The 27,639-nt window shown below is 39.2% G+C and overlaps 3 protein-coding genes across 5 annotated transcripts in view; all 3 read left to right on the top strand.

Moving 5' to 3' along the window:
* Window positions 1–7,670, top strand: part of LOC116324275 (ephrin type-A receptor 6-like) — a 74,468-nt gene extending 66,798 nt beyond the window's left edge. For both annotated transcript variants that reach the window (XM_039609608.1, XM_039609604.1), the window contains 8 exons: window positions 2,187–2,312; window positions 2,906–3,091; window positions 3,220–3,281; window positions 3,378–3,587; window positions 3,684–3,833; window positions 3,992–4,185; window positions 4,766–4,915; window positions 6,891–7,670. In XM_039609608.1, the coding sequence (XP_039465542.1) occupies window positions 2,187–2,312; window positions 2,906–3,091; window positions 3,220–3,281; window positions 3,378–3,587; window positions 3,684–3,833; window positions 3,992–4,185; window positions 4,766–4,915; window positions 6,891–7,005 (1,193 nt within the window). In that variant the 3' untranslated portion in view covers window positions 7,006–7,670. The remainder of the gene's footprint in view (window positions 1–2,186; window positions 2,313–2,905; window positions 3,092–3,219; window positions 3,282–3,377; window positions 3,588–3,683; window positions 3,834–3,991; window positions 4,186–4,765; window positions 4,916–6,890) is intronic.
* Window positions 7,671–9,774: 2,104 nt separating this feature from the next.
* On the top strand, window positions 9,775–17,707 carry arl6 (ADP-ribosylation factor-like 6). Of its 2 annotated transcripts, XM_031744831.2 has the most exons (9): window positions 9,775–9,954; window positions 10,855–11,008; window positions 11,646–11,707; window positions 11,863–11,931; window positions 12,009–12,103; window positions 12,287–12,416; window positions 13,463–13,518; window positions 16,199–16,261; window positions 16,770–17,707. In XM_031744831.2, exons 2-8 carry the CDS (start codon window positions 10,889–10,891, stop codon window positions 16,222–16,224), a joined length of 558 nt encoding a protein of 185 aa, XP_031600691.1. In that variant the 5' UTR covers window positions 9,775–9,954; window positions 10,855–10,888; the 3' UTR covers window positions 16,225–16,261; window positions 16,770–17,707. The 2 variants fall into 2 exon arrangements, with proteins under 2 accessions (XP_031600691.1, XP_031600690.1); XM_031744830.2 differs by having other exon boundaries at window positions 16,199–17,707.
* Window positions 17,708–19,450: 1,743 nt separating this feature from the next.
* On the top strand, window positions 19,451–26,548 carry LOC116324299 (high-affinity choline transporter 1-like). Its single transcript, XM_031744879.2, has 9 exons — window positions 19,451–20,330; window positions 21,110–21,335; window positions 21,559–21,672; window positions 21,978–22,133; window positions 22,268–22,416; window positions 22,604–22,747; window positions 23,392–23,545; window positions 24,303–24,520; window positions 24,634–26,548. Exons 2-9 carry the CDS (start codon window positions 21,152–21,154, stop codon window positions 25,306–25,308), a joined length of 1,794 nt encoding a protein of 597 aa, XP_031600739.1. The 5' UTR covers window positions 19,451–20,330; window positions 21,110–21,151; the 3' UTR covers window positions 25,309–26,548.
* Window positions 26,549–27,639: the final 1,091 nt, after the last annotated feature.

Genomic DNA, 27,639 nt, shown 5'->3' with positions numbered 1-27,639 from the left:
TTACTTACTGTGATTAATGCTGCGTGTTTGTTCTGAATCCTCTGAAGCATCCATCTAGGTTTGCATGTTAATGTTAAAAATGCATTTATGGATGGAGCTCATGCCGCACTTTGAGTGTTAGGCAAGAGTAATAAAGCACTCTAATAATTGCAGTCAGTTTACCATGGACTAAACTGGGAAAGGATAAAACACTAATGAACTTACGACAGTCAGCTTAGTTACAGGACTTACTCAGTACAACACCGCAGTGGTGCCGCCAGTCACCTCACAGCATAAAGGTTCCAGGTCTGAACCAGTCCAAGGACATGCTTGTCAGGTTATCGGGTGATTCTAAAGTGTCTGCTGGTGTGGCGGTACATGATTATCTCTCTGTGTTAGCCTGTGAAAAAATAAGCAGTTAAAAACGTTGATGACAGAGTGCGCCAGTATGAGAGAGCTGAGCCAAGGGTAAAAAAGCTTCATGCACTGAATTCATAAAATTCACTCAATCGCACCGGGAATAAATTGGCACCAGATGAATGTTAAATATCTGAATCTAGTTGTATGTATGAGTAAAAGGGTAATCCCTCAAGCTGGACAGCACTGTTCCTGGACCACTGGAGCAGCATGTAACATATTATGTGTAAACGCAGTTATCTTGTTTTACTTCGAACAAACCAGCTCTGAGGAAGTTTTCAAGTAATACATCTGACTTGTTAAAAGAATTCAAAATTAAGTGTAAAACTTCCAAAATTTATCAGGTGTATGACACTCTGTAGTGAAAAATGTTGTTTCATAAAATGCAAAGGATGGCCAAATTGGAACTTTTTGAAAATTTAAGTGGTTAATGGGATTTTGCAGAGGAACAAACACTCATATTTTGGTGCTTGCATCCATATTTGATAATTATTTCAGTTATCTGCCGTGCTAATACTGCTCTCTGAGTCTTTTCCTCTATGGTGCCAGAAGTTGGACAGAGATTTTTTTCAGCAGCTTATTTAAGAATGAGTCTTATTTTACTTTATGCCAAACAGTAACAATGGCCTTGCTGATACAAATGTACTTTTATGAGTCATTTCTTTCTATCCAGTAGAATGAAATTTATATGAATCGCACCAGTTTTTTCTGTGCTATTTGTTCTTTGCTCGTTTGTGCTTGGGAGCCATCATCCAGGTGGGGGGATGCCACCAGGCTCAACAAACTGGTAGAAAAGGCTTGTTCTATTATAGAGCTGAGCTTAGACACCCTGGAGACAGAGGTGGGTAGACGAAGCCTTCAACCTTCCACAACACAAGCTGACACAGCTATAAAGTACATTTAGTCCCAAGCTCATCTGCTTGAGGTGTACCACGGACAACTTCCAGTTATCATTCATGCCAGTCATAATGCACATCACTGCAGCAGCATCCTCAGCCTCAGCCAGAGAGGAAGATGCAGAATTCTAACTGTCTGCAATGTCTTTTTATACTGCTCTGGGGATTTTTTTTTTCAGCTCTTTCTTTCTCTTTTTCTGCCCCCTTTTCCATCCCTTGACAAAATAACAGAAAAACCTCACAATATAAAAGAAGCAAATAGTCGACCAATTATAGACTAACACAGTTGAATAAAGAATCACCTTCTCTTGCACAGTCTGGCTTCAGTATAACAGAATATCCTACAGGCTTAGAGAAGCCAGATAATGACTTTATGCTTGCAAATGCTTCAGGTTTTGAATAGATTAAGAAAATATGCACTGGGGTTGATAAAACTAATATCTGTTTGGGAAGAAAGTTTTCTCATGCAAGTCATGCAGAACGAGAATTTCATAATCGAATAACCCATCATTCAATGTCTCAGTCTGAGACAAAGTTAAGAGATCTTTTATACCCTCCTGGACCTGATTAGATAATGTTAGATATGAGAATTTCCATACCTTATGTGTAAAAATCAATCATTCACTCAATCAATAAAAATTAGCATTTTTTCCCTGGGCAGAATTCATCTTTAGTTCAGTATGTGTTTAAAAACCCTTTAACAATCTCTTCTGAGCACATGTGTTTAACACTGTTCTCTCTGTCTGGGTTTGTGTCCTTGTTGTGGAGAAATGTGTAAGAACTTTATCCTAATTGTACTCATGTATCAAAGCAGTTCAACCTCATTTCTAACTTTTATGTGCTACCTCACAATATACATAACACAGTGCATTATATTGTCTGCTTCTCTTTTAGTCCCATTTTCTGGAATAAAGACCTATGTGGATCCAGATACATATGAAGACCCCACTCAGGCTGTGGAGGAATTTGCCAAAGAGATAAACCCCTCTTACATATGCATCGAGAGGGTGATAGGCGCAGGTAAAACAACTAATACAAATCAGTAAGTCGTGATAATTCATCGGATGAGATAGACATGAGAGGCAATCCAGTGTTTGCCACTACTTCAGCCTGGGTGTCTTTTCCAAGAAAGTGATACGCAGGCATTTGCAAAACTTCCCAGGAATGATTGTCTGCTATATAAAAAGAAATGCTGAAGCATATTAGTATTGGACCTTAGAGATGCTAACACTGCAGGCTTTGAATAATGGAGTTTGATGGTTCATTAATTTGAACAGATTGTGTCGGCTTATAAACCCCTGAGTAATTATGAAGGTGCCCCCTTTCAGGGGTTTCTGTAATATGAGCTCCATCTGGTGGAGCCCATGTGCAGTTGCATGGTTTTAAATATGGCAGACAACTGACTGTACAGTAGGCCTAGCGGTAATGAATTTCATATATCCCCTCCAGTGATTGGGCTGCATGTCTATCAGAGTCATGTTTGTTTTTATTTCGTCTGTCGTTTTCACTTTAGGCTAAAAATTCAGGAACAATACCCAGCATTTAATCTGTTTTCTAGTTTTTATTTTGAATATGTTTTATGTAAGTGAAAGGAAGTCTACTGTGTTTTGTAGGTGAATTTGGAGAAGTCTGCAGTGGCCGTTTGCGTGTACCAGGCAGGATGGACATTTCTGTGGCAATAAAGACCCTTAAGGGTGGTTATATGGACCAACAGAGACGAGACTTTTTGCGTGAGGCCTCGATCATGGGGCAGTTTAACAACCCCAACATCATCAGGCTGGAGGGAGTGGTCACTAATAGTAAGCTCTTTACACAGCTTGACTTCCGTTTCGTGTTTTTTTTTTCGGGGGGGGGGGGTTGCATTTTTGCAGTTTGGTCTCTTTGCTTTCCATTGAGCTGTCAAATCAAGTCCTTCTCTTTTCCTCAGGCAGACCAATAATGATAGTGGTGGAGTACATGGAAAATGGAGCACTGGACTCTTTCCTCCGGGTAAGGGGAATGCATGTTCACACTAGTACGGTGCAATCCTGAAGATTGTCTTCTTCACACGCTGTTTGTCCCCTCTCGGTCTTAATACCACCTTAGGCACGTGATGGTCAGTTCACAGTGCTCCAGCTGGTTGGCATGCTCCGGGGCATCGCAGTTGGTATGACCTACCTTTCAGACATGGGTTATGTTCACCGAGACCTAGCTGCTCGCAACATCTTGGTAGATGAAAACTTGGTGTGTAAGGTCTCCGATTTTGGCATGTCCAGAGTTCTTGAAGATGACACCGAAGCAGCCTACACAGCTACAGTGAGTGCAGCTCCTGGAAGATTTTACAGCATCAATAATGATAATGAAGTCTGAATATCACCCTAACAAAAGGATCCTGTTTCTATTTTGCATTAGGGAGGAAAAATACCAATACGCTGGACAGCACCAGAGGCTATTGCTTATGGAAAGTTTTCCTCAGCTAGTGATGTATGGAGCTATGGCATTGTCATGTGGGAAGTGATGTCATATGGAGAGAGGCCCTACTGGGAGATGTCCAATCAAGACGTAAGTTGCTTTTCGCTCTAAACTCCTCAGCATGGTCAACACTTCATTCAATTTCTTGCAATTCAATCTCTTGTATGAGGAGTGTAACTCTTTAAAAAAATGAATCAATCATTGTTTTATTTGAGATTCAACAGTATGTTTACTGACATTCATCTCAGGTCATTTTATCTATTGAAGAAGGCTATCGTCTGCCAGCACCAATGGGCTGTCCTGTGACGCTGCATCAGCTGATGCTACACTGCTGGCAGAAGGAATACGGCCAGCGCCCACACTTCAGTGATGTGCTGTCGTTCCTCGACAAACTCATAATTAATCCCAGTGGGCTGCTGAATCTAGCCAATGATGTTCAGAGGTAAGTATCAGATAATGCAGAGACTGTTTCTATTATTTATATACAGTATATACAGACATTGAGACAGTGTGGACATCTGGAAAATATGGAGCTGTTCTGCACTGAAAATAAGGCAAATTCATTTTTCCTGGTTTTGAGTACAGTTACAACTATAGCATGTTGCTTTGCATAAAAAACATTGAAAAAAATACATGCCATCATGATGGCATATATGACTATGCATGCATTTAAAAAAAACATACACAAAAATATGAGGACACATAGAACCACGGTTAAAAGCATTTAAGCATAAACATTCAAGATGCAGCATGGGGGCATTTAACTATACAGAAAGGAATGTCTAAGAATTGTAGCTACATAATTACAGTACTAAAATTATTAGATTTGACATGCATGTTTCGCATATTACTGTAGCGCCCCAGTGCATCACATCATAAACCAATAAAAATGTTGAACCTGAAGAAAACTATCAGAAAAGAATAGGTAGGTATAGGTATAATTTTGATTGACTGGTAATTCTTATGCATCTAAACTGTTTATTCAAAGAATATTTCCTGTGTTTTTCTCTTTGCCATGTCAGTTTCGCTGACTCCCCAGACGACATGCCAGATTACCCTCTTTTCATCTCTATTGGCGACTGGCTCGACTCCATCAAAATGAGCCAGTATAAGAACAACTTTCTTGCAGCAGGATACACGACGCTGGATTCTATTTCAATCATGAGCATAGAGTGAGCAGAGCCAAATTATACAGAGAGCAGCTACAGTATCAAAACGTACACTAAAAGGAAACTAAGTTGCATAAAACGAGCAGGAAATTGTGACACTGTAAAAAACATGATTCAACTATTGAGTTTTGTCCAGTGCTGTGCAGTTGTCTTTTAAATATCCTATTTTTCATGCTGTGTGTGCCTGCTGGTTTAACCACAGCACGATCAAGGAACTTGAACTACAATAATGTGCTAAAAGCCTAGAATTTGCTAGGAAACAGGAAATCGGTATAGGGAATTATTGGAATATGTCCAAACATAAATGGAAATCCTGTGTATAAGGAGGAAAACAGAGCTTGTAAAGTTTTAAAAAGCTTCAAAGTCATATTTGGTATGTCTACCTTACCTACTCTTCAACACAACCTGAACTCTCTTAGGTAAGCTTACTTGTAAGTTCTTTGAGTAGTCTTCTGGAAGAGTTCTCCAGGTTTCTTTAAGGACTTTCAAAGCTCCTCTTTAGATGTTGGCTGCCTTTTGTTCTGCTCTCTGTAAAGACGATCCCACACTGCTTCAATAATGTTGAGATCTGGTCTCTGGGGAGGCCACTCCATGACTGATAGTGCTCCATTATGTTTTTCTTTCCAGGAGTGCTTTTACTTCATTGGCAGTGTGATTGAGATCATTGCAATGCGGAAAATGAAACTGTTGTCAATCAGATATTTTCCGGATGGCATTTTCTGTTTTCATGATTCAATTTGAAAACATTCCCAACACCACTGGATGAAATGCACCCAGAAACCATGACACAGGCGCCACCATGTTTTACACAGGCGCCACCATGTTTTACACAGGGTTGTACACACTTACTGTTGTGCCTCTCTGACCTCCTCCATAGATACCGATGCTGGTTTGACCAAAAACGTCAAATGTGGATTAATTACTCAATCAGGCCTACTGACACTGATACCTCAGCCTTTTCTCCCCCTTTCCCTTTGTTAAGAATGCTTCTTGACAGGCACCCTCAATTGAGACCACTTGTCTTTGCTGAATTTCTTTTCCTGGTTCTTAAGAAATTTACTTTCAGATAGTATTCATCTAAAGCAGGGGTGCCCAATCCCAGTTCTCAAGAGCTACTGCCCTGCAGCTTTTAGATGCGTCCTTGTTCCAGCACACCTGAATCAAATGAATGGCTCGTTATCAGGCCTTTGCCAGACTTGATGGCATGCCGAATTGGTAATCCAACTATTTGATTCAGCTGTGTTGGAGTAGGGATGCATCTAAAAGCTGCAGGACAGTAGCTCTCGAGGACTGGGATTGGGTACCCCTGATCTAAAGCCTTTTACTTCTTCTTTTGTACTCCACTTATCCAGTTTCCTCTAATTTGTTAAGAACACACTGCATATTATGCAAAGATATGCCAGGTTTTCAGCTAATAGCACTTTGGGAATCATGTTGTTGGTACAAAAAAAAGCTCATGTTTGACAAACCTTGTTGTCATTGACATTTTGTAGACTCAACTAAAGAAACTGTAACAAATTATTTGTTTTTGCGATATACAGGTAGTAACAACATGCCTAAAAATATATGTGGACACAACACTAATTCAGGTGCTTTTTTATGTTTGTATAATTTGTCAGTGTTAACCACCTTAAAAAATAAATGACTTCACTAAAAATGAGTGATAAAGCAGCCAGTCCAAAGACGAGCTTTGGAGAACTATTGCTCAAGACCACTTTAAAAATTACAATAAAGTTTGCCTCCTTGGACGTAAATTATTGAGAAATGTTGGATCAAGACTTTTACACAGTACTGTATGTCAAGTTTAATTCACATACGCTGACTGTGTAACATAAACGACAACACTGCCACTATTGTGCTTTCATGTTAAATGTGGTCATTGTTAACACCGTCAAGTTTTTGCTTGTTACAGTTTTGTGTTTTCCTTGTTGTAGAAAGTAGGTCTGCTGTTCTTATCTCTTCTCTCCTCTTTCTTCAGTGACATCAGACGTATTGGAGTCTGTTTGATTGGCCATCAGAGGAGAATCATAAGCAGCATACAGTCCCTTCGCCTGCAGCTTCACCACATCCAGCAGAGTGGCTTTCAAGTGTGAGCCCATTGCACAGAGTCAGACTGTGTGTACAAACTGAGCTGGAAACAAGTTCCTTGGCATCGTCATTCAACTAATTGCACAAAACACCAGACTCTTAGGTGTAGCAGGTACCACATGCTGCTCGTATGAGCGCGGTCTGCTGCTAGACCACATGTGGTCTAGTAAGCACACACTCATCATCTTCTGGATCATTATCAATACAGCCTCCACAACAACCAACCTCTGGCGTTGGCCAAATGCGGTCTCTTTATTATCTCAGCAAATACTAGCATTCACTTGAATTTAGGACTTCTTTTCTCTAGTGTCTATTCAAGTGTTCACCAATACCTCTTCTCTTTCCAAGTGACAATCCAATGGTTTGTATTGACTTTGAATGGTCTAAAGTTTGTTACCTCATGACCAGAGAAGATGAGGACAGGAGAAATCATTTGATGATGTGTGGTACAGTGCGTGACTTTAATAACTACCTTTCCAGCTGGTTTATGAAACACTTCACTTAAAAGAATAAAGATTGACCGGATGGTAAAATACAATCATGTTTTTTGAACTGAAGACCGCTGAATGTCAAAAGATTTTATAGAAATGTATGTTCTCTCTTCATGATGATGCAGTATGTCTTGTACAAAAAGTCTTGTGAAAATTGTATGTTTTATCCAGTATGTTGGTTCCTGAATAAACAACCCTATTTTAATACTTAGTTTTCTCTCAGACTTAGAGAAACATGTAGCCTCAATGTCTACATACGCCACACATTTCATTAGGTACACTTTGCCAGTACAGGATTACACCTTGAGTCAACAAGGTGTTGGAAACATTTTGATATATGGAATAGAGGTTTTCTGAATAGCTGATGGAAAACAGGATGTTATTTACATCAACTTGGACTCTATCATGTTGCAACAGAAATCAAGACTAATCAATCTAGGTAACATCTATAAAAACCTTCTGTATTTGGTGAGTTCGTCTGAACTGTAGCCTCAGTTTCCTGCTCTCAGCTGACAGGAGTAACAAAACATCTGCTTCAAAGTTTTAAGGTGATGTGTGTTCAGAAATGCTCATCTACATACCTTGGTTGCAATGAGTGGTTATCTGAGTTACTATTGCCTTCCTAGCAACAGTGTGTCCATTCTCTTCTGGCATCAGCAAGGCATTTCAGCCCAAAGAACTGGCTGGAATACTGAGTGTTTTCTGTTTTATTGACCGTTTTCTGTAAACTCTAGAGATGGCTGGGCAGTTTCTGAAATATTCAGACCAGCATGTCTAGCACCAAAAACCATGCCAAATTATGCTTCACTTAAATCACCTTTTTTCCTGATGCTCAGTGTGAACCTCAGCAGGTCTTATTGACCTGCACTGAGTTCCTGCTCTGTGACTAGTTGAGAAGATATTCGTGTTAACAAGCAGGTGAACAGGTATACCTAATGAAGTGGCAAGGGAGTCAATTTCAGACACTCACACACACGCACACACACAAACACAGATGTCCGTGGATGCCATCTCTCTCTCAAAAACATGTTATCTTAATTGTCACTCGAGAGACTGACACATTTTCTGTGTCACTGTCAGGTGAGTTTGTCACATAGGTGCTTGTCCAAGGTGCTAGGTGAAAGCCATATCTGGCCAAAGTAGGTGTTCAGTATGTACGAATTTTTAGATTCTGCGAGAAATGCTGCTTTTTTATGGCTTACAGTCATTATTTTATATCAGAACTGTCTATAGGGATTTGCACTTAACAGTGAAAATATGTAGTTACACAATATTTTGGACAGTAAAAGGTAACATAAAAGTAGTTTGGTTCTCAGTATGTTAGCGATGTCTTACCTATAAGACATCAGTAGATTAATTAAGACAACAGACTATTACTTTACTTACAAAAATTGTTTCTTCTTTATGATAATTTCAGATTAATTATGATAATTTCAGATTAATTGTTTCATAGTTGTATTTTCTTTGATTGTGTTTTTGGTGTGTTTCCTTGCGTTCCCTTATTTTAGATAATAATATTGTTTTGGAAAGTGGATACTGTCAGTAAAGATCAGTATGAACATGCCATTGCTTGTGCCATAATGTCACCTAGAGCAGGGGTGTCAAACTCTTTTTCATCATGGGTCACATACAGCCCACTTTGATCTTTAAGTGGGGTGGACCAATGAAACTCCCCTTTCTGACCATGTAAAGACAGTCAACTAAACATTTAATCCCTGAAATATTTAAACATAAGAAAAAGAAGTGCATTTCCAACAGTATTAGTTTTTTTACATGATAAATGTGTAAAAATACAGAAAATGTTCTGGCAGCTCATTCCCCCCATTCTGTATTTACAATAGCTAAATGTATAATATAGTTATAAATAAAGGTATTTTTAAAGCATTTGATATTTATTTTTTGTCATGAACCCAGTGTAAAAAAAACAAACAAACAAAAAAAAAACCAGAACTTTCTTTAGTAGATAAGTGAAAACAGGAACTTTTCTGTGATTTAATTGTTTATCTATTACTTTACTACTTTAGTGTAGTGTGAATGGCAGTGGGGGAGGTCCATATCAATAGAGAAAGCAGTAAAACATAAAGACAGTAAAATACAGTTCAAAAATCTTCACATTTTCCAAAGTCTTCCAGTGCGCCTGATTTCAGTCTTTGCCGGAGTGAATCTGCCCTCTAGGCCTTATGTTTGACACCCCTTGCGTGCCTAGAGCCTGGCTGCTAAATCACATCCCGGTATCAGATTGGAAGTTAGTATTCTTCTTCCCTGTAGGGGGCAGACTAGAGTCAATTCAGTGGTCTCCCAGCAACACAGTGTAAATAACTCAGTGGGTTTTTCAGCAGGTCATGGAGCTTAAGAGGCAAGCAGAGAAATGAATGCAAAAACGATTTAATATTAAGTGAAGTGAAGTGAAGTAAAGGGAAGGGAAGTGCGACTCGAACGTAGGCTCTCGAGCTAAAATTACAGGTAAAGTACATCTCCAATATACACTTTAGCACAGTATAATACAAGCTAAGCATAGCTAAAGCATCACTAGCTATCGTGGTAACGCTACCATGAACTGTGTTGCCTTGATGGCTGAGACTATTCATTTAAATTGCCGATATCGAGTAGCGCACTGGGCTTTAAAAGCCTACCGCGTTAAGAGGGCTCGCTGATGTAAAGCTTGTGGAAAGAGGTTGGCTAAGGCTAACTAGCATCAGTAACAACAAGAGATTAACGAAGTAGCTGTTAGCGACTGTTAATTATTTTCTAGAGCCCACTAAGCACGTTAGCTGAGGCTAACGGTAACAAGTTTAAATGTTGTTGGGTTTGGCGAGGCATAAACACGAACGCTATTTCTTGACGTTATACTGTCCAGCTGTTAGTGCAGCTACTTGAGTGTGAATGCTAATTATGCAGCAGGAATGCGAGCTTGTTCAGTTTTCGCTGTCCCTTTGGTGATCTCAGAGCTAACGATGAGTACTATAACTATGCTAGCAATGAAATATGAAACATGTTTCCCAAACAGGACACGTTCCCATTCCCATAAAATCTAGATGACCTCATTATTTTTGTAGAAGTGGCCTAATGTTATCGAACAACAACAGATAACATTATGTCGCACAGCCCAGTCACTGTGTGATTACATTCGGGGTCATCAGGCTAAAGTATAACATTTAAAAATGTAGTTCTTAGGACTGACTTGTTTGTTTCTGATATCCATTGCATGTGATTAGCAACAGGTGGGTGATCAGTGGGTGACTACAGCTTCTTTAGGGTTACAGGTCCTCAGGACACGTGAAATACCCTGTATAATCTCCAGCACTTGCTGTAAAGTATTGCTGTATTCTAAATGTTTCTATGTTTATGTTATGTTACTTGAAGGTCATAAAGACAGCTGATGGTTGCTGAGTAGCCAATGGGGTTGTTTGACAAGTTGGCGGGATGGCTGGGCTTAAAGAAAGAGGTGAACGTGCTGTGTCTCGGTCTGGACAACAGTGGAAAAACCACCATCATCAACAGACTGAAGCCCTCGAATGTAAGTCTTTGTAATACAAGAGATGTTGCATCACTCATCTTTATGCTGATAACGATGAGAAAGGTGAAGGTGGGGTGTAAGGGGTGGAGATTTGTGTCAGGGGTGATTTATGACAGAAGGATACCAGCAATAGTAAAAGGAAAGGTTTAGAAGATGGTAGTCAGACTTGCTATGATGTATGGTTTGGAGACAGGGGCACTGACAAAAAGACAGGGGGCACAGCTAAAGATGGCAGAGTTGAAAATGCTCAGATTTTGTTTGCACTGACCAGAATGGACAAGAATAGAAATGACTACATCAGAAGGACAGTTCAGGTCAAGCGGTTCGGAGACAAAGGCAAGTCTGAGATGCTTTGGACTTGTGCAGAAGAGGGATAGTGGATATACTGGAAAGAGGATGTTGAACATGGTGTTGCCAGGCAGGAGGAAAAGTGAAAAGCCACAGAGAAGATTTGTAGATGTAGTGAAGGGGGGCATGTAGTGGGTTGGTATGACAGAGGAGGATGTCGGGGATAGGGTGAGATGTAGCCAGTAGAATGAGAAAAAGACAGTACAGTAGAGAGAATGTTGCTACTACTAAATACTGTGTTTCCCGCACCTGAAGCTGCTAATGAGAACATGGTGCTCTTCTTTTTCAGGCCCAGGTACAAGATATTGTCCCAACAATTGGCTTCAGCATAGAGAAGTTCAAGACATCCAGGTAGCTGCTGTGGTTTAATATTGAATTGAAACCCAGTAATAAACTATTGTCATCCTTTACATTTTTGAATATCTGTTACAGATTTATATATTTTGTTGCTTGTCCCGTTATTTACATAAACTTCATACACATGTGATTTTCTTCTCTTCTTCTAGTCTTTCTTTCACAGTGTTTGACATGTCAGGTCAAGGCAGGTACAGAAACCTTTGGGAACATTACTACAAGTGAGTGTGATCCCAAAACAGCCTTTGCAAGATTTTTGTTGTTGATATACGTTAATTAATCTCTCTTCTCTTCCCAGGGAAGGCCAGGCTATCATATTTGCCATTGATAGCGCAGACAAACTGAGGATGGTAGTGGCCAAAGAAGAACTGGACACATTACTAAATCATCCTGGTAAGGGTTTTTTTTAGCCACTTTTTCACATATTATTTTTTTGTAAAATTAAATAAAGTTTAAAGGTTTCTTTTTTAATTACCTTGTTAAATTTAGTTTCAAAATATTGTTCATTTATTTGAAGCTAATAACATTTCTAATTAACAGCGCAACGCTGAAACTTTAATCTCTGTCTCCTTGCAGATATTAAACACCGGAGGATCCCCATTCTGTTCTTTGCTAATAAGATGGATATGAGGGATGCTCTGACTTCAGTTAAGGTCTCACAGCTGCTGTGTTTGGAGAACATCAAAGACAAACCCTGGCACATCTGGTACGAGCTTTTACTTTTATGTCATTGCCATTGAAGCAGTGTAGTTATTATAGACACAACAGCTACACTGCAGTCTGATGTGAGCATACCAGCACCATTCACGGTTTTCCTGATGCATCACATTATAAGAAAGTCCATTTCGAGGGCAGAACAAGTTTTATTACACAGCGTACAAGTTTTTTTTTTTGTTATTGTCTGGTGTACGATCATATAGGACTAAGATGCCCAAACTGCACTGATCACTTCCTCTCGGCAGGAGTCCAGGATATTAATACTGGGACATTTATATTGTATGACTGGAAATAGTTCTGATGAACATCTTGTTTTGTAAGGTAAAACCTACAATAATACAAACAGAAAAACCCAACAATCAGATGACCCCCTATCAGCAAGCACTTTGGCGACCGTGGGAAGGAAAAACTCCCCTTTAACAGGAAGAAACCAGTTGGGATGATGGGAGGAAGACAGGATAAATCTGCAATCTGCCACAAGATGTCATATTAACCCAGCAAAAATACTTCTATCTCTTCACTGCTACACTAGAACATTTACTTCAGTGACCTGAGACTAAATTACCCTATTGATTGACACAAGCTCATTAACACTTGACAGTGAAAATAAATATTTTTTTATCTTTCACCAGAACAAAAAATACACAGAACCTTCTGCGATTGTATTTCTTTTTTTATCCTGGTTGCAGATAAGATATATTATATATCTTATTATATGTCTTCATATATTATGAATTATACACTGGCACTTGGTGCACATTGTTAAATCTAAACATGGAAGAAAGAAATTAATTCCATGTTCTGTGCATGATTTCTGTGGAAAGGTCTTTATATCTTTATTTGGGCCAGTGACACCACACACAACTAAGTGTAATAAGAGTATCCCATGTTAAATCACAAGACTGACAAAAAACCCTAAATAGAGATTTGTTATAAGGTGGTTAATGTATTTCTTTCGATTTGCCTTTGCCAAAGCGGTTACTTGAAGGTTTTTTGCTTTGTGCTTTTATCAGTGTGTATTTTGATATTTTTCAGTGCCACCAATGCTCTGACAGGAGACGGTTTACAGGAGGGAGTCGACTGGTTACAAGGTATAGTAGGAATGCATATACATGAAAATGCACTAGTGAGTTCATCTCACAGTGTAGTTCACTGTTAACCATTAGAATACATATTACATACATTTTAAATAACTCTCAAGATTTTATACAGTTTGGTTTCTTTTGGGTGGGGGAGCTTTTCATATGACTGTATGCTGTACTGTGAAACTAACAACAGTTACCATTAACTGAGGTTCCTCTCTCAACATTTGAACCTAACACAACTGTATTTTTCGGACTATAAGGCGCACTTAAAATCCTTTAATTTTCTCAAAAATCAACAGTACAGTACTGTAGTCGGGAGTCTCGCGGAGTAATCTGGGTCCGAACTCCGCTTCAGGTCCCCAAAGTCAAACAAACACTGCAGCATCACTGAGCATTAAAAACTGTCTAAATTCTTTCATCTTTAATAAAATGATCAGTGTTACTACTTTACCAGGTGTATCAATTAAGTTTAACATCTAGGCATCCATGAAAACAGAATCTATTACATTTTAACGGAGTTGGAAGTTAACAGGAAGTTAGCTTGCTAGTTTCCACCTAAATGGTAAATGGCCTGTATTTGTATAGCGCTTTACTTAGTCCCTAAGGATCCCAAAGCGCTTTACACTACATTCAGTTATTCACCCATTCACACACACATTCACATACTGGTGATGGCAAGCTACATTGTAGCCACAGCTGCCCTGGGGCGCACTGACAGAGGCGAGGCTGCCGGACACTGGCGCCACCGGGCCCTCTGACCACCACCAGTAGGCAACAGGTGAAGTGTCTTGCCCAAGGACACAACAACTGAGACTGTCCGCCAAGCTTTAGTTTTTGTACAGATGGTTTCCTCTGTAAACTTTGATATAGAGAGGAGTTCATGGTCAACTCAGTGACTGCCAGGTGCCAAGGTATCGTGGCTGCAAAACAAGCCTAAATCATCATCACCCCACCGCTGTGGTTGAAAGTTGGTATGAGGTTTTTGTGCTAATATGCTGTGTTTTGGTTTTCAGCAAACATTGCGCTGTGCATTATTGCCAAACACCTCCACTCTGGACTGATCTGTCCAAAGGACTTTGTTTCAGAAGTCTGCAAGGAATACACACTTGTTCAGTCTTTTTCAAATTTTACTGTTGAACTTTAACATTTAATATACTAACTAAGACCTGTAGCATCTGAGATGTAACTTTGACCTTTGTGTGAATTTACTGGGAGATCCACTGCTGTTAACACACAACTGCCAAAACATCTATGTTTATAGTGGTGCTCGCATTTGCTGATCATCAATTAATCAAGTGTATTTGATTAGCAGCACCAGGCTGCCTCATATCCTCTTAATTATAACGGAAGCAGTAAGGGTGCACTTGGGCTACGTTCACACTGCAGGGGAAAGCGCATCAAATCCGACTTTTATGTAGTGTTTTATGTATGACGTTTTTGTCATACCATGATCATATCCGATCATGGTATGACAGTGCGAACGGCACAAATCCGATATTTTCAAATCCAACTGGGTCACTTTCGTATGTGGTACTGAATCCGATACATATCTGATGTTTTAGAAAGCGACTGCTGTTTGAACGGTCATGTCGCATTAAATCCGTCTTTTACGTCACTGACACAAGACAGACGCCAATTATCAGCGCCGGAGAAGACATCGTGAACGCTTCCTGGCCATCCAGTGTAGCTGTCAGTGAAACTGTTTGGAAGACAATGTTGGAGAAACGTGAACATTTTATTTGTACTGTATATTCTGCAGATTCTGACAGAAATCTGCAACTATCCTTTGAAGCACCGCTCCTCTCTAAAACAGCAGTAAGGATAATTATTAGGCCATATCTAAATAACAAAATAACTTCATAACTTAAAGCAAAATTGAGAAACGTAAAGTCCGAAACAGTCAAAGAATACTTTTGCACATGCGGGCCGCTTTGAGGGTTCACACTAGAGCGCGTTTGCTGTCACATTTTATTTGTAGTGTGAACAAGCAGACAAAAAAATCGGATTTGCTCAAAAAATCGGAATTGAGCATTAAGACCTGCAGTGTGAACGTAGCCTTAGTTCTTCACATGATTGCATACAGTCCTACGAAAACTGTCTTGTTCGCACGACTAGTTGATAATCTATCTTATTTTTTCATGCCTTTTTTGGAAAATTTTCAAATATCTTTTTGTTCAGCATATTAGAGTGGGTCACGTGTTTTATGTCATTAAGCAAAGCACAGTGTGTACTGCATCGTCATATTATTTTTCTTTTTATAACATTTAATGCTCTCACTAAAATCCTGCCATAGATCAAATTATGCAGTGAGTACTAAATGCTGTGTTGTCTTATTGTTTTGCTGTCTAGTAGATTGTATTCAAAGTTAGCTGGTTAGTGGAGAATAAGATTATTCGGGTGTAACAGTGAACCATGCCTAGATTTGTACACTTTCCTATATCCTTAATAATGATGTCAGATTCATAAAGGAATGCTCTGCTCTGACGGTTATCGCTTAATTATTGAATCGTCAGTTTAACGTGGAGTTAGAATATTCATAGAATCAATGTGTTATTGCAGCATATGCCATTTTCTCCACAGACAACTTGGTTAGTATTCTGGTTTCCTGCATCATAAGTGATAGCAGTGCATAAATGAAACCTGTGCTGTATATTCCTTCTTAACCAAACTTCTCACTTTTTTCCAGATCAAATCAAAACAATGCGAACATGAGGGCGTGAAGGGGCATCGGCATGAAGTCGCAGCATTTGTTAGTCTTTTATTACGACCAAAATTCAATGTTCATAATGGGGTTTTTTTAAATTTTGCATTCATCTATTTTTTTGTCATTCGGAAAAACTTGGTATCAGTAAGAAAAAGTAAAGAATGAATTGACTGTGAGGAAAAGGTCAGTGAGAAATCTGTGTATAAATTGGTGACTGAAGACACGACAAAGTGCTCATGTTTAAAATTTGTAATGGACGTTTTGAAAGGAAAAATAATATTTAAAACATTCTCTCACCGAAGAAGTCTGTTTCCATTTATATCATCCCTTATTGTGTCCTTTTCCCCACTGACTCACAATTCATTTCCTCTGCGCCATTACAGCAGGAGATAAATGCTGTGCTCTGAAATTTTATGGATGCTTTTTGAGAGCCTCCATATATCACACAAGTTTCTAAAAGACAAATAATTTGGGGAAATTAGTGAAATATTTTTTTTTCCACCTCTGACATATGCCAAATGCGCTCTTATTTTCTTTTTTTTGTGTTTCTCAGGGCCACTGCGGATACATTTCAATCTATTGCTGTCATATATATCTTCAGCGTTGGCAAATCTTCTGCTGTTTGTGTCGTTAATACCAAATATTTTCATGTATTCCAGTGCGTCGCCTTTTTCAAGTTTGCATAGAGGGCCATTTCACTGCCACGTTAAAAGAAAACAGCAACAGCTGTTACGTTATTGCAGCTAACATCACATGCAGCTCAGCTTTGTGTTTGATAGCCATTGTTCCAGTTGTAGTCGAAGTTACAAAGTTGTTAAGTAAGTCTAAGTGTATTTTTGTTCATGGGTAACAGTAACTGTAGGGTCTAGAGATCAGTTACCTAGCTGTAAAATGATTTTCATACACGATTGTAATGCTAGCCTGTAATGTTTGTTTAAAAGTATTTTAACGTTTTCCTTTTTTTGCCTTATTTCATTGCTGAAAGGAAAATGTATCAAACATTGTGCTTCTTAGAGCTGACTGATGGTACTTGTGATCAGAAGGCAGACCAGCTAAACAATACATCTGCTCAGTCTGCACCAAGTCAAGAACGCAAGCCTTTTGTCCTGTGCTTTAGCTGACTGAAAGCTTGCATTAAAAACAAGTACAGATCTGACTGTGTGCTTGCATTTTTGGGGGTGTGTGGGTGTGTTTGTCAGGTTCCATCCCCTTAATTGAGCTTTAAATTAAAAATGAATCCTTTTCAGTGTTTTGGGTGCTTTCAGGGTACAAATCTCAAATATTGTTTCGTTCACTGCACTGTCTGGAGTTCTGCTTCATACATTTTCCTATATAAATTGTAATTATACAGGTGTTACATACTGCAGAAAATATTCTTTGTATTATCCAGTGAAAGGAATTGTAAGCTTGCCGTGGTTGACAATATCGAACAACTGTGAATGTGGATGCAAATTTAACCCTGTGAGTGTAAATAAATAACAGAAAACATCACAGACAGATTTGATATGAAGCAAACAGAACAGACCTCGTTTGATCACTTTAGCTTACAGAAAAGGACAACAAGCTGAAACAAGCTTGTTGACATCAGGAGCTTAATAATCTATGACCGGTAATGTTTTTTACTGCACAGAGTTGGTGTATGTGTAACTTTCAACCCACTTAGTCTCCACAGACACCGAGTACTGGTTCAAATTAGCTGTAAGGACATTACATTGAATTGCTGCTTTATAGTGATGGTTAAAAAAAAAAAAAAGTGCACCACCTTCAATTTTAAGGTTTTATGTATCGGCACATAAAATTAAAAATAATCACAATGTAATTGTTTAAATACAACTGCAGATGACTTATAAAACATGACTTTTTACACCATCTAATTTTAATTTGGCAAAAATGAAGCAAGAGGTGCGCACACTTAATAAATAATAATATGTAATATGTCATGTTCATCTCAGGTTGTATTAATCTTGTTTCAAGACCTGGTTAAGGACAGGATTATGTTAAGTTCTGATAAACCTTAGAAATGGAAGAGAGAATACTTACTTTTTACCTTGACTGTTTATTTTTATAAGTTTAGTCAACTCTTCAAATTCTCCAAAGGCCTGCATATTTTCTAAACAAGCAGATGTTCCCTGAGAGATCAAGTTTCTTATTCACCAGACCTTGATTCAAACTCAGACTTTTTAGATCCTCCCAACAAGCTGTGTATCTCACAGAAGCTCTGTTTATTTATTTTTTAATTAAATTCTATGTGCTAACTTTCAAAGAATGCATTTTGTGGGGAAAAACATTGTTTCATGTTTTGGAAATTGATGGATGTTTCATATGGAAAGTCCTCTCTACACGTCTCTGTGAATCTCTGACTTCCTTAGCATTCGATTTCCCTCTCAGACATCTTGAGCTCTGCCAGCAACAGCTGCTCATTAAAGCTCCACTCCTTGGGCCCTGACCAATTTACTTTCTTTAAACATAAACATTCATTCATGACAATTATTAGGCTTGCTCTTATTATGCTGTATATCACACCTGATCTGTTTTAGGTAACAATATTATTAGGAATGTGTATGTAATGAGACTTCAACCATTAAACAAAATGTAGAGGCTTAGCTTCAGTGTTTAGCTTGAAAATGAATCGGGGTTGTGTCCCAGCCATCTGTGAAACATGTCAAAGCTTTCCATCTGTCTGCTGGATGTTTTAGCTTTTGGCATCAATATTGATTAGAATGAAGTTAGATGTCAACAAAAAAAACATACTTTTAATTCAGTCATCATACAAGTACTCAACTTTTCACATGCTCCTGTGATATATTGTCACCATAATTTGGCCTTTAAACAATCAGTGTTTGATTGTGTTTTGCAGAATTAACGTATATTGAAAAGACATGTTAGACTCCCTTGTTACTCTTAGACTGGGTAAGTTCCAAAGTCATATTACTAATGTCTAACTCTGTTTTGTTGACCGTATGATATAATCCAATGAAATAAAAGAGCTCAAAGAGAAATCATGGCATAACAGCAGATATAAATATTAACTTTATGATAATTAAAAGGAAGTAGCAATCATACATATCAGATTCTCACGCAGCCTGAGCAGTTAGAACATTGTCCACTGTCCTTGGTGCTGAAACAAGAATGTTGTCTTTCCAAAAGAGGGCGCTGTACATGTGTAGCAGTTAAAACAAGCTTTTGTCTTGCGTAAAAACCACAGCCCTCTATCAGATATCAGTTGTACTTTTACCCCAGTCAGAGTGTATCGTTAAATCTCTCCGCTGCTCTCCAGGATCCATCCTAATTGGATGCCTCAGTTTTGGCAAGAGGTCCAGATTAAACGAGTTCGTGCGGAGGAAGCCATTAAGTGGTCACAGCTCAAGTATATCCTGAAGGGGAAGTGGCAGACACACTTAAACGAGTTCTAATAGGTCCAAGATGGGAGTATCTTCAAGAAGGTTTTAGGAATTAAAAGTTTGAGTGATATATATATATGTAGTCATTTTTTAATTGCAGATATTTATCTCTTTATATTTTTTCGCCTGCAATGACATTCGGACAAGCTTTCTACGTCCTCGACGCTCAAAATTTGCGCGGAGCAAAGCTGTTTGCGATTGTGAGACGAGGAGATGACGTCGGACAAAAGGCCGTGAAGTGTGGCTTCGCAGACAAGTGACTATCAATCACTTGAGTTTGGAAGTGCAGGAGCCGCTGGAAGCTTGAAACTCCCCCACAAGATATTGATTATTTGGTGCGTAAACACCACATTCAAATTCATGTCAGGCTTTTCAGCTTCTTTAAAAAGTGACCGATGTCCATCCATCCTCCTTATGGCGTAAAGGAATCTCTTCCGCCCTCCCACCACTCACATCAGCCATTACACTGTGACGCGTTTCAATACAAGGTGCTCATTAAGAGGGACGTTTGGTTTCTCTGACGTAGGTTTCAGTTCTCTAACGGCACCTGCCCCCTTTTATAAGCCTCAGTAAGTCACCCGGGAGACCTCCACCAACAGTTCAATTTGACTGTTCCTCACTGTGCGGCGGAAGGTCGAGGGTCTTCAGAAAAAGCCTGTTATGTGCTCCGTTACCCTTAGGTGCCCCAGCACATGACTCTAAAAATACTTCAGGTAAGTTTTGTATGTTTTTCAAGTTTTCCTACATTTTTAGAAGCATTTAGCAAATAGCATTTTATACAGGATGCTTTCTCGTTTTTTTTAACGTGTCAAAAATAGGTAATGATTTTTTTTTTCATGCGCTCTCTGCGTAATTTGAATTTTACGCACATGATTCATTACAGGAGACAGACAAAGAAAAGGACAGACCAAAGTGCATTACCATAGGACCGCTGACCATTTTTTTATGTTGAAAATGAATTCTGAACAATTTGTTTGGTTTATTTTTTATTTAAAAAATCGTTTCTTTGTTTTTTTCCTCAACAAGGCAACATGCATCTAGCGCTGTATCGTGTTATTTTTGATAAACAGTACCAAGAAAACATGGTATTTATTTTCAATGCATTTTCATCTTACGCGATAACGTGGAGATGATTTTACCCCAAAATAGCCAAAACCATATTTTTATAAAGAGCTTTTTGTGGTTAATCTTTATCTCGATTTTTGTGTTTGTTTGTAAGTACATGAAATTTGCTTCTGTATCGGCAACAGGGAATAAAAAGTAATTTACCATTTTAAAAGTTAAAGTAGCTTTGGTCATTACATCAAATCGAGCAGCAAACAAGAAAGATGTTTATTTTTTATACATTTATTTCAAACCAGCCTAACAATTCAACATGTTGCTTCTGCCACTTACTTGTCCAAAGTCGGAGTGAAAGCCAAATAATTACCTTTTTTTTTTGTTTGTTTGTTTGTTTGTTTGTTTGTTTGTTTTTTACTTTGACTCCACACAGGTCTTGATGCCTTCCCGTTCCTAGCGGAAGACCGCTGCGACGATGACCATCCATGTAGAGGGGCTTGTGGCTATCGCGGTCTTCTATCTGCTGATCCTGTTCGTCGGCATCTGGGCGGCATGGAAGAACAAGCACTCCGGAGAGGCGGAGGGCACCGACCGCAGCGAAACCATCATGGTCGGAGGGAGAGATATTGGATTATTTGTGGGTGGATTCACCATGACAGGTGAGGGTTTAACTTGTTATAACTAAGTGACAAAAAGGAGATTGGTGTCTTTTTTAAAGACCATTCTTTTAATGAGTGGAATGAGCTTAAATTAATATTTTCTGATTGTTTCAATTAGTTCTGTAAATGTATCTCACTTTGGCCAAATTTGTGTTGAGAGGTTTGCTCGTTATAATTCATATTGAAAGCTTTAATCTGATGCGTGTATGTGCAAAATTTTCAGCGACCTGGGTTGGAGGAGGGTACATCAATGGCACTGCTGAGTATGTGTATCTTCCAGATTATGGCTTGGCTTGGGCTCAAGCCCCATTTGGATACGCACTCAGTCTAGTTCTGGGTGAGTGTTTCTTTGTGTTTAAAATAATGCAAAATGCTGATTTTATATTGTTTCTGAGATATTATATTGCTTGAGAAAGGGTTTGGGGTAATTTGGACACAGATCTGATATATTTCTACCCATTTACATTTAAACAAAGCAGCACTTTAATGCTCTTATTACTGGGTGGTAATCAGACTTCTACAAGTATTATTCTGCTAAATAGTCTGATGGGGACTCTTAAGTTTTGTTTTTTGATTTGTTTGTTGTTTTTTTCTGCCAAGGGCTATAGACATAATGTGTAATGTGTGCACTCTTTGTACCAGGTGGTCTCTTTTTTGCTAAGCCCATGCGCTCACGAGGTTACGTCACTATGTTGGACCCGTTCCAGCAGCTGTACGGGAAACGAATGGGAGGCCTTCTCTTCATACCTGCTCTCATGGGCGAGATTTTCTGGTCTGCCGCCATCTTATCAGCCCTCGGTAAATTTTACTGTTGTAATAAGTATAAAATGAGAGATCGGTGTGGTCAGTGAACTCAAGCTTCATCATTTGACTTCATGATGCTGCAGTGATCATAACATCCTTTCAATCTGTTCATCTCTTCACGATCTCAGGTGCCACTCTGAGTGTCATCGTGGACATCAACATTAAGATGTCCGTGGTCATCTCTGCGCTTATTGCAATCTTTTACACCCTGGTTGGAGGACTTTACTCTGTGGCCTACACAGATGTTGTGCAGCTGTTTTGTATCTTTGTCGGCCTGGTAGGTTCATGCCGATCTAAAATTAAATCACCCTCATTAATATAAGGTAGTGTAACAAAAAACATGCAAATATATACTGCATTACCTCTATATTTTTTTAAGAACCCTCTTTTATTTGGATTTTCTTGTATGCAGCGTCTCTCTTCTCATCATCTTTTCCATCGATACTTGCTTTTCTTGTTTGCAGTGGATCAGTGTCCCTTTTGCTTTGATGAACCCTGCGGTGTCAGACATCACTGTTACTGCTGTGAAGCGCTTGTACCAGTCACCCTGGATAGGCAGCGTCCAGAAGGGGGACACTTGGGTCTGGATCGACAACTTCTGCCTTCTGGTACTGTAACCACGAGCTGTTGATCTCATGTTTTATCTCACTGTTTTATTACCCTGGAAAAATACTGACACTAATTAGATGGATAAACTAAATTGTGAGACGATTTGTTGATCAAATATTCCAAAATGACTGAAATTAGCTGAAAATATTGAATGCTGCCAATCAGAGGCTTTTAAAATCTGTGAACTATAGTAACCACTGATTTACATTTGTATTAGTTTCTTCTTTTATTTTGGAGACAAATTCTGCCAGCTGATTACTAATAATCTAAAAGTGAATTTGCCATAGTAATAACTGCTTGTTGCAGCGGTAAAATGTATTAGACTCTCATAATGAATCTTCCGCTTACCGGCAGCTGCTGTGAAGCTGTAATAGTTGACTGTAATGTGGTTTTACTTTATAGCACAGTTTGGTTTTTTTAATGTTTTTATGCAAACACAAATTAAATGCAAATGATTAAAAGTATTTTTCTCCTTCAATCATGACCTCATCTTGTGCTTTTAATAACTTTCTTATGCCCCCCAGTTAAAAATCTTTTTGATTAGAGGTTTTTGCTTGTTGTACAGATTTGTGATTTGGGGGTTGTAATAAATGAGATTTACTTGACCGTGAGTGCTATTCACTTGATTTGAACTGTGCTGCAGATGTTAGGAGGAATACCCTGGCAAGTGTATTTCCAGAGAGTCCTGTCAGCGTCTTCGGCTACGTACGCCCAGGTCCTTTCCTTTCTGGCTGCTTTCGGGTGCCTCGTCATGGCTGTGCCCTCCGTTCTCATCGGGGCCATCGGGGCCTCCACAGGTTAGAGACACTTATGTATGGTGTATTTATATATGTAGGTATGTTGAGGGTCAGCATCTCTGTCTTGTGTCATCATGGTAAAGTGGAAGTGGAAGTCCAAAGAGTGCCATGGGTTTGCCTCCCAGTACTTAGCCATAGATGCCAAGTACCTGATGCTGCTATCTTATATTCTTTTCATGTCTTTTGTGAAGTATTTCTATGTTGTGTATAAAGCCAGAAGAAGGTGTCATTCTATGTCTGTTTGTGTGTGTGTTTGTTTGGGACTGCTCTGGATGGATCTATGTTGCCCTTAGATCTGAGAGAACCTGGTAAATAGCAGCTGGTTCACCTCATCCATAATGAAACAGCAATCAGTTTAATACCCATGCTGGTTGTGTAAATATTACATTAGAGGGAGGCAAGGGACCAAATTAGTAGTTTGATCTTCAGATTTTTTCTAGCTTCAGATTCCTTAGTGAACAAGTGACGTTGCTCTGTTTTGTCCTGTACTAAAATATCTATTATTTATATCTATTATTTGCAGAAGCAAGAAATTTAAAAGAACAAATGTGATTCTCCAGTGCAAATATATTTAAAATTTAACACATGTTGTGCATGTCCAGCTATGGCTTAAATGTTTTTCTGTTTATTTGGTTGAATTTTATTGGTGCAGAATTATGAATTTCTCTGCATGAATGTGCTTGTATAGATTTATAGATATTAGTGGGTGTATTTTGTACTTCTGTTCATCACGAAATTTTTAATTTGCCGTCCTCAGACTGGAACCAGACATCCTACGGTGCCATTCCCCCTAAAAACAAAACTGAAGCAGACATGATATTACCCATTGTCCTCCAACACCTTTGCCCTCCATTCGTCTCCTTTTTTGGCTTGGGAGCAGTTTCTGCAGCCGTCATGTCATCTGCAGACTCCTCCATCCTTTCAGCAAGCTCCATGTTTGCAAGGAACATCTACCAGCTTGCCTTCAGACAGTCAGTAAGTGCATGTCTGGTTCTTGGACACATGTAATTATGCACTAACAGTTTTCTCTTTAAGTTTAAATAAAATTCATCTTGACGTGTATTTTTCGCTTCTATCTTTCTTCTTAGGCATCTGACCGTGAAATTGTGTGGGTGATGCGTATCACTATCTTTGTATTCGGCGGTCTTGCCACCTTGATGGCTCTGGTAACCGGCACAGTTTACGGCCTCTGGTACCTGAGCTCAGATCTGGTTTACGTCATCATCTTCCCCCAGCTGCTCAGCGTGCTCTTTGTCAAAGGAACCAACACTTACGGCTCAGTAGCAGCATATCTGTTCGGTATGGTGCTGCGTATAGGCGGAGGTGAGCCCTACCTGCAGCTCCCTCCCTTCATTTATTACCCCGGCTGGATAACTGAGCAGCGGAAGCACCATATAACCGGAGAACTGGAAGAAATCGTGGTCCAAAAGTTCCCCTTCAAGACCGTATCGATGCTGGCTTCCTTTCTGGGTAACGTTGTCTTCTCATACCTGGCAAAGTACCTGTTTGAGAGTGGCAAGATTTCACACAAATACGACTTTCTTGATGCCGTGGTGTCCAAGCACAGCGAAGAGATCATGGATAAAACTACGCTTGTGACTCGCGGCAACGCCATCGGGCTGTCGGAGATGGCGCCCATGAAACCGCGGCTGAGCGTGACCTTGGCGGCTGCCTTTACACGCCGTGATACGTTGCCAACAGAAACAGTAGAGGAGGAGGAGGAGGAGTCCAGCCCTGACTCCTCCCACCACGAGGAAGAATGACGCAATTAAATTAAGAAAATTAAATAAAGAGTGAGCAATTGACTGAACTGACAGAGAATCAAAAGACAGCAAGGAAACAGCCTCCTACAGGACTACAAAGTACACCACCCCGCCTGATTGGATAACAGCTACGTGCCAGGATATATAGTGTAGCAGCTTGCTGATTGTCCAGACATGAAGCGGTCTTTCTGTGAAGTAAAGCAAACACGCATACATACATACATACATACACTCAGAGTATTTATCAATAGCTGTTTCTACTATATATTCATTCTTTTTTTTAACTGGTTTGGAGACTTTTTAATTGATTATGAATTTTCCATCTATAATGAGAAAGATGCTCACGAGTTAGGCTGAAAGATGCTGCTGTTCACACAGAGCAAAAGAGGGTGAAATATTCAGAAGTACAACACAGACTGACAGCACAACCATTGTTTAGACTCGATGTACAAATCAGATGAAAGCAATAACACACACACACACACACCTTAACAGCTGTACAGAAGTGATTACAGAGCTCCGCCTGCGAGAGTGTAACTGAAACAGATCAGCAAAAGGAGATGATGGATATGATTTTCTCTTTTACTAAACTGGTTTTTCATGTATAAATTAGTTCTCACACAATTCCACATAAAGACAGACAGTAAGTCACGTCTCTCATGTTCGTTATAGATTAATGAACCTATATTCATAATTACTGTGAATCAAGAAAGGCACGAATCATGTGCCACGCCGTGTAGAAAATATACAAGCATTAGTGATGGTAGCCGACTTGAAGCATTAGCTAATATTCTCTTTAATGTCAGGTGTAGACACTGTTTTAAAGTATGTAAACTAGTGTTTAAAATGATCTTGTAATCAGCTGCCTTAATGAAGCTCGGTAAAACAGATGCTCTCGTTTCCAAAACTCTGATGCCGGTCAGACTGCAGTGAACTAAGACTTGAATATGAATGTAACCTCTACCAAAAAAGAAAAAAACTGAAAAAAAAATCAGATTATATCCGATAGTGTACTTCTAGCTTTTGTTTATGATTTGCAGAACAATGTGGCGGCAGGTTCAGACGTACTGATCTGTTGTTTGTTTGTTGTCAGCAGCAGTGTACAGATTATTTTCTCTGTGATGTGTATCTTTATGTACATACAAGAGTGGAGAAAAAATCAAGGATGACAAATAATGCTGGTTAAAATTATTCATATACGATAGGAAGGATGTTTATTTATTTTTGATGTCATAAAAAATTGAAACAATAAAAAAAGCAAATTATAAAAATATATAAAAATAATTTTTGTAAGAAGAGAAAATTGTCACTTCACTTCTTTCTTGTCTGTTTTTTAATGATCTTTAATACTGAAAAAGTTAGATTTCCATTAAGCACGTCCATTTCTATATTTCTTTATATATTTATTTTAGCTGCTTTCTCTGTTTTATTCAGTTATGAATGAAACGCACAGAGAACCGTGAGCTTTCAGGGATGAGGTCTTGTTGTGGGGGTTTTATGGTAGTGGTTTCCGACCTTAATGGCATGTGATTGCTGTGACTCATATTGCAGGGGTTCAACCAAAAGGGTTATTCTTCACTCTCACTGAAATAAAAAAAAATAACCTATAATTTACAAAATGAAGGAACAAAGACTAGAAAAAGCCTCAGATATCTATTTCTTCTGTTATTTTAGAATATTACAGATAATTTTAATCATTTCCTTATATTCTGGCGGGATGTCGAGCTAACTACTTTCGACCTCCTGCTGTCAGTTATTTTGATATGTAGGCTTTCTTTCATGCAGGGACAGGCTGAACATGAATTTGCTTCTCCGGGCTTGTTCTTGTTTGTTAGGCCCTTCAGCTAGCTGGATGGCAGACTGAGGAAAAAGAAAACGTCCAAAAACGTGACTGAAATTACAATCGCTTGGCTTGCATCTTTGTTCCCCTCATTCTCCACAGTGAAAGATGGCATCTTAAAATAGCTCTCCTCTCTGGTTATTTACATTACTTTAAGTGCTGGACTCTCTCATCTGGACTCAGGGAGGAGCCACCCGAGGGTGGGCAGACTTGCTCGTGATCAGGCGGGGCAGATAAGACTTGGGTGGTGTACCTTAATGGTGTCCGATGCCATAAAATTCACCAGCTCCGGAATTGCGCAGGAATGACGCAGGTGCCCCACCCATCCGCCGCACCGCCTCCCTACATCATCAGTGTCCTTTCTTGACGTCCTTGAGGACTTGGAGCAATCCCATAAAGAGAACAGAGGGTGGAGAAAGAGATCGAGTTCCATCTCCATTCATAGAAAGTACCTCAGAGAGCACTCATGATAATTAACAATTATGGGGGGG

Source organism: Oreochromis aureus, linkage group 1, assembly GCF_013358895.1.
Source record: "Oreochromis aureus strain Israel breed Guangdong linkage group 1, ZZ_aureus, whole genome shotgun sequence".
In the NCBI taxonomy this organism is placed as follows: domain Eukaryota; kingdom Metazoa; phylum Chordata; class Actinopteri; order Cichliformes; family Cichlidae; genus Oreochromis; species Oreochromis aureus.
Note: the sequence above shows the minus strand (reverse complement) of the source record. Positions and strands in the feature narration are given on the sequence as shown.

Coding starts and splice junctions, on each gene's coding strand:
- LOC116324299 (XM_031744879.2), top strand. CDS start 21,152: ATGACCATCCATGTAGAGGGGCTTGTGGCTATCGCGGTCTTCTATCTG. Junction 22,134..22,267: donor CGCCATCTTATCAGCCCTCG/GTAAATTTTACT, acceptor TCACGATCTCAG/GTGCCACTCTGAGTGTCATC. Junction 24,521..24,633: donor AGCTTGCCTTCAGACAGTCA/GTAAGTGCATGT, acceptor CTTTCTTCTTAG/GCATCTGACCGTGAAATTGT.
- arl6 (XM_031744831.2), top strand. CDS start 10,889: ATGGGGTTGTTTGACAAGTTGGCGGGATGGCTGGGCTTAAAGAAAGAG. Junction 11,708..11,862: donor GAGAAGTTCAAGACATCCAG/GTAGCTGCTGTG, acceptor CTCTTCTTCTAG/TCTTTCTTTCACAGTGTTTG. Junction 12,417..13,462: donor GACAAACCCTGGCACATCTG/GTACGAGCTTTT, acceptor GATATTTTTCAG/TGCCACCAATGCTCTGACAG.